Source organism: Enhydra lutris, unplaced genomic scaffold, assembly GCF_002288905.1.
Source record: "Enhydra lutris kenyoni isolate GAN:26980312 unplaced genomic scaffold, ASM228890v2 scaffoldscaffold13, whole genome shotgun sequence".
In the NCBI taxonomy this organism is placed as follows: domain Eukaryota; kingdom Metazoa; phylum Chordata; class Mammalia; order Carnivora; family Mustelidae; genus Enhydra; species Enhydra lutris.
In genome coordinates this window covers 54298309-54308805 of record NW_019154097.1, presented here as the reverse complement: position 1 = coordinate 54308805, position 10497 = coordinate 54298309, and the positions used below count along the sequence as shown (strand labels likewise).

General features: G+C 65.0%; 1 protein-coding gene across 1 annotated transcript; it reads left to right on the top strand.

The window, feature by feature from the left end:
* Nucleotides 1–1060: 1060 nt before the first annotated feature.
* LOC111146201 (LFNG O-fucosylpeptide 3-beta-N-acetylglucosaminyltransferase) lies at nt 1061–10135 on the top strand. Its single transcript, XM_022501638.1, has 8 exons — nt 1061–1649; nt 6099–6147; nt 6632–6731; nt 6828–6981; nt 7082–7167; nt 7587–7752; nt 8182–8267; nt 8894–10135. Exons 1-8 carry the CDS (start codon nt 1221–1223, stop codon nt 8958–8960), a joined length of 1137 nt encoding a protein of 378 aa, XP_022357346.1. The 5' UTR covers nt 1061–1220; the 3' UTR covers nt 8961–10135.
* Nucleotides 10136–10497: the final 362 nt, after the last annotated feature.

Sequence of the window (10497 nt, the reverse complement as noted above, 5' to 3'; positions counted from 1 at the left end):
GGGGAGGGGAAGGAGGAGCAGCCAAGCGGAGAGCCGCCCCCAGCTGCGCTTCCGGAAGATGCTCAGGGCAGGGAGCTCGGACCCTGAGCCCCCGCCTGCCCCCGCCGCCCCCCCACGCCACTTCCGGGCCCCTTGCCCCTCACCCTCACCCCGGGTGGCTGGCGCGCATTCCTGCCGCCCCTGCTCGTGCGGCGGGCCGGCCCGGCCCGTGGGAAGGCCTGGGGGTGGGGGTCGCCGTGTGCCGGGAAGGCGGGGCGGGGGCACAGCTGGGCCACATCTGGCCTGAGCGTAGAGGGACCAAATGGGACAGAAAGCAGCCTTTCATCCCGCGAGGGGCGGGGCGATCTCTGTTTCTTCTCGCCACGGGGCGCCGGGAGGATTTCGGGGACCAGCTCCGCACCGCCGCCGCTGGGCTGGGATCCGAGGAAATTAGCTCGGGGTGGGGCGCGGTGAGGGAGAGCGCTGACGGTGGAATTTAATACAGGTGCTTTCTCGGTGGAAACACGTGTCCCTGGCCGTTGCTCGGAGGGCTCAACTCCTCCTCAATATTAATCACGGCTGCCTTAGACCGAGCGCTCGGGTGCACCCAGGCACCGCCCCCTCTTCTTGGCACACACCACCCCAGGGGGAGGACGCCGGGCACGGGGAGGGGCAGTGCCCGGCGAGGAAGTGAGGACGTCTCCTGCGGGACTGCGGAGCCCGAAGTCCCCGTGCCAGAACCCCGGTCACCGCGCCGAGGGCGCGCCCTTCCGCGTGCCAGACGCCCCGAGGGGCCCCCGCCGGCTCTGGCTGGCCTGGTTTCCACTTAGGGGACACCGGGGCGAGAGGGGCCGAAAGCCCCACGCCCCTCGGCCGCCTGCAGGGGACGACCTGGGCGGGGCGGGGCGTGCACGTGCTCACAGGGGGCGGGGGCGACGGCGCCCGCCTCGCGGTTCCCAGACCCCCGCGGCGGCCCCACGTGGGCGCTGCGAGTCGGGGGGCGGGGGCGGCCCGCTGAAGGCCCCGCCCCAGGGCCCGGTAGCCAGTGAGCGCGCGACAGGGGTGGGGACTAGCGGGGGACCACGCCCACCAGAGGGCGGAGTCAGGCAGGGGAGCTTTAAAAGCGCCGGGCGCGGGCAGTGGACCGCTGAACGCGCCGCGGGAGCCGAGAAACTCGGTGCGGGTGTGCGGGGCAGGGCAGGGCGCACCGGGCAGGGCGCGCCGGGGGCTGTCACCCCACCATGCTCAAGCGCTGCGGCCGACGCCTGCTGCTGGCGCTGGCGGGCGCGCTGCTCGCCTGCCTGCTGGTTCTCACCGCCGACCCGCCGCCGCCCCCTGTGCCCGCCGAGCGCGGCCGGCGCGCGCTGCGCAGCCTGGCGGGCCCCGCGGGGGCGGCCTCGGCGCCGGGGCTGGAGGCGGCGGCGGCGCCCGCTGCGCTCGCCCGCGAGGTGCATAGTCTGTCCGAGTACTTCAGCCTGCTGACCCGCGCGCGCAGAGACGCTGGCCCACCGCCCGGGGGCGCCCCCCGCCCCGCCGACGGCCAGCCGCATGCCCAGGCCGAGTCGCTGGCGCCCCACGACGTCTTCATCGCGGTCAAGACCACTAGAAAGTTTCACCGCGCGCGTCTCGACCTACTGCTGGAGACCTGGATCTCGCGCCACAAGGAGATGGTGAGCCCCCACGGCCTGGGCGGGGTAGGGGGGTGCCGTCTTGTGTCGCGGGTGGCGCTATCAGATGGGCTCCGGGCTGCGCCTCTGTCCAGCTACAGGGAAAATCTAAGGGTAGCGACGCCAGTCCATCCCTTTCCAGACGGGTCTACTTGATGGGGCCACTCTTCCCATTAAGTTGTGGAAGTGTCAGAGGGGGACCCGACCCCACCCAACTTCCAGAGCCCTGGATGGTGTGCGTTGATCCTACACCAGCTGCTGTTGCTTTGGTTGGTGTTGGTGTTCTGTGATGTTTCTTCCCCTCACCCCCAACTATTGGGGTGCATTACTAAGGAAGGTGCTGTTGCCCCCAAACCTCCCCCCAAGGCAGATTCTTGGCGGGTTCTTGGCGGGGCATCCACCTGGGGCCCTGAGGAGGAAGACTCTTCCTGAGTGTTGGAGTGGGGGGTTAGAACCCCCAGCATAAGGCTGGTCCCCTCCCTCATCTGAGTCTTTGCCAAGGAATGGGGGACAAGTCATTGTCAAAGAGTTGAGGTGTGTGCTGTTGAGTCCTGGAGAATCCGTCTCCAAAGAGAGCGCTGGATTTTGGGGGTCTGTGTCCCCACAGCATGGGAGTCTTTGGAGCCTGGAGCCTTGTGCTCACTGCACCCTAGTTGAGCGCTGGCTTCCTACACATAATGAAGACACACCCCACTTTGAAAATCTTCCTGGAGGCTGCAGCAGAACGGTTGGGTTGGGGCGGGATGGGGCAGTGTGCGCCCTGCCAGGGGAGGGGCAGTGGGGGAACAGCCCTGGGCTGGGAGATTCAAGGGACTAAGTGGGACTTTGGGGTGAAGCTGAGAGACCCTTGGCCGGGGTGAGGGCTCAGAGAGGACCCCACACCTCTTCCTCACTGTTTAAACCTCACAGCCTGGGATCTGGTGGCGTGGATGAGCCCTGTTTTGGGACAGGGTTCTGGTGAGGTCATGATGGGGCCTGGGGGGTGGGGAAGGGTTCTCTCTGGTTCCTGTATGGGGAGGGGGCCCTGGGAGCCCCGTGGCAGCTTCCTGGGAAAGCAGCATCCCCTTTCCCAGGGGCTCAGCGGGCCAGCGGGAGGGGGCGGCGGGGGCCGTGGGTTTTGTTTGGCTGCGGGGCCGTTAGGATTCCCAGCGCCCGGCGGCTCTCACGCCGGCCGCTTGGGCAAGGTAACAAAGCCCCTTTCTCCAACGGAGAAAGGCGTCCGGCCTCTTGTGCGCAGCTATGCGCTCCATGGGAACCGCCACTGGCGTGCTGACCACTCAGGTTGCCTGGCGATGAGGGGGCCGACGGGCCCCCCCATCCCTGACTGACAGCTCTTGTGGGGACCCAGGCTGGAGCCCGGCACCCTGCCCCCCAGGACTCTGCCTCCCTGCCCGGTGACCTTTGGCAGCATTCAGCTCCTGCTGGGCCACCACCAGCTCTGAGCACCTCTCGTCTTGGATTTGGGGGGCATTCTCCAGCAGAAGGGATGTGGTCCAGGGGTCTTGGGTACCAGTCCCAGCCGAGGTGGATAATCCTGGGCAAGACCGGACTTTCTGACCCCTGGTCTCCTCATCTCTCGCAGGGCCTGGCAAAACCTGGAGGTGGAGGGAATGAGCCCAGCAGTTATGCAGGGTCGGGGTGGGGTCTGTCATTCCCCTGGGCCCCGAGGTCCCCGTTGAAGGGCCACTCAGATTTCCTTCTTGCCGGCTAAACCCACCCAGGAGAGACTGCGTCTGCCCCGGGCATCAGCTCATGTGTCACAGCAAGCCAGAGCCCTGCACATCGTGTTGGGGGGAGGGGGTCCTTGAAACTATCCTGACCAAGGGCCCTCCTCTCCCAGTCCTGTGCGTGGTGATTCAGACCCAGTCTGATGGAGGAGATGCAGAGAAGTCAGGGCTTTGGTGGGGGAAATCCAGAAAGACTGTGCAAGCTGAGAGTGGGCATCTGACCCACGTGGAGGGTTGGGGGACTTCCTGGAGGAGGTGCCATTTGATCTAGACTGACAACACTGGCATGGAGCATGTGTTAGAAACTTCCAGCAATTAAGGTGATGATGGGGAGGAGGGAAGGCAGGGGCAGGGGTTGGTCAGCAGGGTCCACACTGTGACAGTCCTCAAAGTCCAGGATGAGGGGCTGGACCTTTTGCCTTCCCCCACCCCTCCCAGGAGCAGGCCAGGCTGCTGTGGCTGCCACCACAGTGGCCACAATTGCTGGGGGAGAGCTTGGCATCCTGTGTTTCTTTGAATCGCAGCTCCAGGAACAATGCTGCTTCCTGTGGGTGTCCCCCTACACCCCCGCCCGCTCTGGGCCAGCCCTGCCGCCCTTGCTGCCCTGCTCTTCCTCCTCCAGCCCCGTGGTTGGGGAAGTGGGGAGGAGGCTGTGGTGGTGGGAGGGTGGGAGCGGAGGGGTCCCCGGAAGGTGCTTGGGTCTAGACTAGCACCACGTCTGCCGCAGGGTATGACCACAGGCTGGAGGCCGCCCCTCTTTGGTCCCCAGTGTCCTCACTGTCCACTCAGGTAGTAATGGTGCCCACCTCTCAGGCCTGTTAGGGAGACCAAAGAAGGGAGTGGGTCTCAGTGCTTTGCTCTGGGTACAGATGAATTTTTGTTATGCCCATTTGACAGAGGGGGATACCGAGGCCCTGAACCACCAGGCAGCCTGTCGCCTCCTCTGCTGGTTGTTCTGATACAGGAGGCCAGGCACTGTGTACCCTCACAGCCCCACCCTGCCTTGTACTCCTCGTACTCCTCTCCAGGCCGCCCGCCTGGCTCTTCCCTTAGCCGAACAAAGGTGACTTTAATCTCCATAGCCTTGGGCTGGGTTTTTAGGGCACCACCAAAGCGCGGGAGAACAGGCCTCGCTTGATCTCATTAAGAAAGCATTTTCCTTTTAATCCAGCGACGGCAGTGGCGCGTCTGCACTGGCCAGCCTCAGCCTCCCACAGCATTCCTGGGCTGCTAGGCTGGGGAGTGGGTGGGGGGCTGGGTGCGAGTCTGTGCGTGCGGGCTGCCTTGGGGTGCCTGCAGGGTTCTGGAAGGAGGAGGTGCGTGTACGGAGAGGGTGTCCACAGGGCCTGTCCCTTCTCCAGTGCTAAGCCTGTGATCAGCAGCTTGTGGCTTCACCTGCGTGTGTGCTCCGGTCTGGGGTCAGGATGGCCAAGGAGCCAGGGCCGCCCGAAGGAGGGTGGGGACCCCAGATGGGTCTCCCAGGTTCCCGGGTATGAACTGTGCTCTGGGCTTGCACGTGCTAGATCCTTCCTTGGACTCGTAAAAGGAAATTGAGGTCTGGTGGGCATGGAGGTGGGTGGGGGGTCTCCTGCTGCCTGTGCTGGGAGCACCCGCCCCACCAGGCCCCAGGGTTTGCATTCAGCCTTGCCTGGGTGCGCTGGGTGGCACGCGCTGGGCGGGCCAGGCAGAGGAAGGAACATTCCTCCCCGTGTGCTGACGGGCCCAGGCGGGTGCTGGCAGCTCCTGGCCCCGCCCCGCGTCCCCCCCCCCCCAACCACTTCCTCAGAGCTATCCTGGCAGGGGTGGCCCTGTGCTGGCACAGGTAGAGCCTTGATGTGGCCTTGGGCAAGGACTGTCTGCCCGCCTGGATTTCCTTGCCTGAGCAGTGGGGCGGGGGGTGCTGGGCCTCAGGGGGGCTGGGGCATCCGCAGTTTCCCGCCTCAACCCTCCTGCCTATTGGAGCCTCCTGAGAACAGCGGTGCTTTCTTAGGCTCAGACAAGGTGACCTGGCCGACTGGTCACAGTGCCGGGGACATGGGGGGCCCAGCTCTGAGGGCTGCAGTGCTGTGGCCGCACCCCTGCCCGGTGGACCCTTCGCCCAGCCCGGCCCAGTTAACCAGGCCAGCTGTATGGTAATGGGCCGCACGGCCACTCCTGCTTAACGCGGCCGAGTTAAGGCCAGCCCGCGTCCCTCGCTGCGCGGCCTGAGACAAAGCCTGCGGACAATGCCTGGTGATTCATCCTCCCTCCGGGCCCTTTGTCCGCCGGGGCTTGGCAGCCGCCCAGCAGAGGCCTTTGTCCCTGACTGATTGAGACTTGGCCTCCCAAAGCCGACCTCCTCCGCCTGCCCCCCCATGGCCTTCTGCCCCCTCCCACAGGCTGCTCGTTGTGTCAATAAGGGTGTGTGCCCTGCCAGGTGTGCGGGGCGTCAGGAGCCGGTTACCTGGCGGGTGGGCGGGGCACCCCACCTGGCTCGTGCCAGCACAGCCGCCAGGCGACCTTGGGCCCGGCTGTCGATGGCAGGGTAGGGCCTGCAGGAGTTCCGCCCAGTTCTGCTTAGGCTGGGCACTTGAGACCCACTCTGTGCACCTGGGGAAATTGAGGCCCCCAGAAGGGTGGAGAGTGGACATGACTGAGCCCCAGGGTGCCTGGCCCTGCATCCCCTCTGTGGCCCCGGACTAGGGGACAGAGAGCTGCCTGTTCAAGGCCACGTTTCTCCTTCCAGACGTTCATTTTCACCGACGGGGATGATGAAGCCCTGGCCAGGCGCACGGGTGAGCCCTGGACTTCGGGAGGCTGGGGTGGGGGGGACTCCACTCCTGGGAGGAACCGTCCCCTCCCCAGTCCCCTGCAGAGAGGTCTTGGAGGCCACGGGCCAGAGAGGGCCCTTTACTCAACTGGTTTGCTCAATGCCCCGCCCCGCCACTGGGGGGGGGGGGCACCCAATTCTCATGCAAATGAGGTCCTTTCAGCTCCCTGGGCCCTTTGAGCTGATGTGGCGGCAACAGGTGGCCGGTGCTGGGAAAAAGCCGCCTGAATGGGCAGGGGCGGGCCGGGGTTGCCCTGGAGGGGGTTGGGCTGGGGGGGCACTGCTGTGATCACTAGGCCGTGGGCCCTGGGCCGGGGAGGGGGGCAGCGGAGGAGGCTGCTGCAGGGCACAGCTTGGACTCAGGGCGCCCTGGGACAGTGGTCTGCTCCGTCCTGCTCTGCTCTCACGGGCCAGCTCAGACCCGCTTACGGCCCCTCCCTTGCTCCCAGGCCACGTGGTCAATACCAACTGCTCAGCTGCTCACAGCCGCCAGGCGCTGTCCTGCAAGATGGCCGTGGAGTTCGACCACTTCATCGAATCAGGGAGGAAGTGAGTGCGGCCAGAGGAGCGCGCCCCCTCCCCTATGCGTCCCTCCCCCACAGCCTCCCACCCTTGACGCCTTCTTTGCCTTCATCGGCTCTGCAGGTGGTTCTGCCACGTGGACGACGACAACTACGTCAACGTGAGGGCTCTGCTGCGGCTCCTGGCCAGCTACCCGCACACGCAGGACGTGTACATCGGCAAGCCCAGTCTGGACAGGCCCATCCAGGCCACAGAGAGGGTCAGCGAGAACAAGATGGTGCGTGCTCTGCCCTCAAGGGGCCCGAGCCAGGTGGGCAGGGGGCTGAAGGGGTCCCCGGGACCTGGGGTGAGGGTCTCACCATACTCCCCTCCCACAGCGTCCTGTCCACTTCTGGTTTGCCACCGGTGGGGCTGGCTTCTGCATCAGCCGTGGGCTGGCCCTGAAGATGAGCCCATGGGCCAGGTGAGTGCCCTGGGGCCCCTGCCCAGCAACGGGTGTCCCCAGCCTCCCACACCCAGGTGGGCTGAGTCATGGTGTCCCCCCCCCCCCGCCACCTGTACCTTCACCTCTGCTGGCTTCCCACCTGCCAGGCGCCAGACCCAGCTACCATTGGGCAGGGGCAGGATTCCTTTCTGTGCAGGCTAGGTAACCCCAGCTCTGAATTATCAGGCCAGTTCAGAGGAGGGCGCTGTGCAGGGGCTCTGGGAGGGTTGGAGCCACTGCGGGCAGCCTGTTGGTGTTCTGGTCCCCTCCCCTCCGGAGGTTGTGCTCCTTCATCCCAGGTGGGGTTCTGCCTGTCTGTGGCTGCGTCCGAGTGAGCTCCCGGTGGGCCGCCAGCGCCACCCTTGCTCATGGGTCGGTCGGGCCCTCTCCCCTTGCAGCAGGGGCCACTTCATGAGCACAGCCGAGCGGATCCGCCTGCCCGATGACTGCACCATCGGCTACATCGTGGAGGCCCTGCTGGGCGTGCCGCTCATCCGCAGCGGGCTCTTCCACTCCCACCTGGAGAACCTGCAGCAGGTGCCCGCCTCCGAGCTCCACGAGCAGGTGCGCCTCCCAGGCCACAGGGAACCAAGTGGAGTGGGGGGAGGGGGTGAGTGGAGTCACTGTTTTAAACCAGGAAGTCAGGAAGGGCCCCACTGTTGGCTGTCCCTCAGACACCCAACCCCACCGGCAGGACCCTGCTCCAATCCTGGGTGTCACATCTACTCTGTGCCATTTGGGGCCTCTCTTGGCCCAAGCTGGTGACTCTGCTAGCCTTCCCTGAAGCCCCTACCCTAGACTTCATTCCTGGGTTCTGCAGAACAGGTGGGTTGTACCACACCCAGCCCCATGAAGCCCGGGACTGAGGCCTTCCTTCCTGGTCTGGGGAGGGCGGAAGGCAAGGCTGTCCCCTTGCACAGAGCCCCATGGAAAGCCATGGACAGAGCTGGGGATATGGGGGCCTCTCCTGGTCTCACCTGCCCAACCCCCCAGGTGACCCTCAGCTATGGCATGTTTGAGAGTAAGCGGAATGCCATCCACATGAAGGGGCCATTCTCGGTGGAGGCTGACCCATCCAGGTGAGGAAGCAGGCCCAGAGAGAGGCTGGGCCTGACATCGGGTCCCCTAGGGGTCTGCTGGGGCCAGAGGGGTGCTGTGGAGAGGGGTCTGCTGGGGCAGGTCTGCTGGGGTCGGGGGGGGTGCCCTGGGTTTGGGGTTCTGCTGGGGCCAGTCTGCTGGGGCTGGTCTGCTTGGGCTCGTCTGCTTGGGCCAGGGGATGCCCTGGGTTGGGGTCTCTGCTGGGGCCAGAGGGGGTGCCCGGGTGGCATCTGTTGTGGCCAGTTGGCAGGGGACAGGGGTACCCTGGGTAGGGGTGGTCTCCTGGGGTTGGAGGGGGGGTTGCCCTGGGTTGGGGATTCTACTGGGGCCGGGGGGTGCCCTGAGTTGTGGGTTCTGCTGGGGGTCGTCTCCTTGGGCCAGGGGGATGCCTTGGGTGGGAGCATCTGGTGGGGTAGGGGGATGCCCTCGGTTGGGGTCTGATGGGCCTGCTAGGGCCAGAGGGGTGCGTTGCGGGGTCTGCTGGGGTCAGGGGTATACCCTGGATGGGGGCATCTCGTGGGGCCAAGTGGGGATGCCGTGGGGGTCTGAAGATGGGGACTCCACACCTCCTCCCCACACAGACCCACCGCCTCCTCTGTCCCCACAGGTTCCGCTCCATCCACTGCCACCTGTACCCAGACACACCCTGGTGTCCCCACACCGCCGTCTTCTAGCAGCCATGGTTGAAACCCCGTCCTCGGGCGCCCCTGGTATCCAAAGGGCCCGGGGACCCGTGTAGAGCCGCCCTGGCCTTGGCATTCGAGACGCCCCCAGGGCTGTGCCTGCGTGTGCGCACCACGTGCAGTCCGCAGAGCAGGCTGCTGGGCAGTTCCGCTCTTCCGAGGAGCAGGCGATCGTGCCGCTTGTCTGCTCCGCGGGGCCGCTGCCTCCTGAGCCCCATCCCAGCAGGATGGGCAGCAGGGGTCACCCTGCAGGCGGTTTTATAATCGCAGGGTCTCTGGGCAGCATGGGGTCAGGGGCTGCTCTGCCAGGATAGGCAGGTGCCTTTCCCTTCCTGTCAGGTGCAGGCCGGGGGCTGGGGGACCCTGTCTCTGGAGATCCCGGCCCCCCCACCTCCAAACCCCCAGCATAGCTGAGCCACGCTCAGTGCACAGAAAGAAGCTGGGTTTAGGAGGAGTGGCCCGAGTCCCCTGCTCCCGCTGGCTCTGGACTCAGAGGGACAGCAGACAGCATCTGCATCCTGCCAGCACCACCTCTGGCCCCCATTAAGTCCCTAGTGGCCATGGGGTGAGGGGAGTAGGGGCTCCCCTCCTGAACATCCTGGGTGGATAGTCTTCCCAGTCCTCATGGTCTCTTTGTCTCCCCGTGTTGGGAAGACAGAGCTGAGCATTTCATCTCCTCTCGAAGCAGAGAGAATGTCGCCCATAGTGGGCGTGTCTGTAAATATTTGTGACAGTAATTTTTTACTGTGCTTTTTTTTCATAAGGGGGTGGGTAAAAGGGTGTTTTTGTCTGTTTTTCGGGGGGTGGGGGTGGGGCAGGGCGGGTGTTATTTTATCTTTTCTGTGGATCAGAAAAAGCAGAAGCCAAACTTGAGATAATCTTTGTTGTTCAAAGCGGTGGAAAGGCCTAGCCCCCAAGTGTATTTATGTGTCCCTGCGTGCGGACTGCCCCTGCCCCGTCCTGCGCGTTACCTGTCCTGCGCGTTACCTGTCTCCCGCAGGCCCAGTGTGGCCCACCGGGCCCGTGGCGTGTGTTTTGTCTTCTGTTTTTCTTTCTGCAAAGACAGAGCTTGGAAAGCGACGGATAATGGAAAAGTTCTCAGGGAATTGAAGTGTGGTTGCCATGGTGACGTCCTTTGCTGTGAATAAAGGTGCTCTTTGGGGCAACCCCCTGGGGTCCTGATCTTGCTGGAAGTTGGGCCTGAGAAAGCAGGTCTGCCCGAAGGGGCTCCCAGGGGCCTGGAAGCCTGTGTGTGCTCCTGTGGGGGAAGGGAGGGAGGGGATCTGAAGAGCAGCTTCCAGGAGCCTGAGAGGCATGGCAGGTCCCAGGGCACCGTGGAGGGGATCAGGGGGTGGCTGGATCCACAGGTCTTCCCCAGAGAAGCAGTCCGCTTTTGCAGACCCAGCCTTCCCCGCAGGAGGGACAGGGGCTCGCAGTCGCCCAGCCTGATCTGGCTTCAGCCCCATCACAAACCCACAAGAGGCCATATTCTTGTACCATTAGGCAGATGGCAAAACTAAGGCTCAAG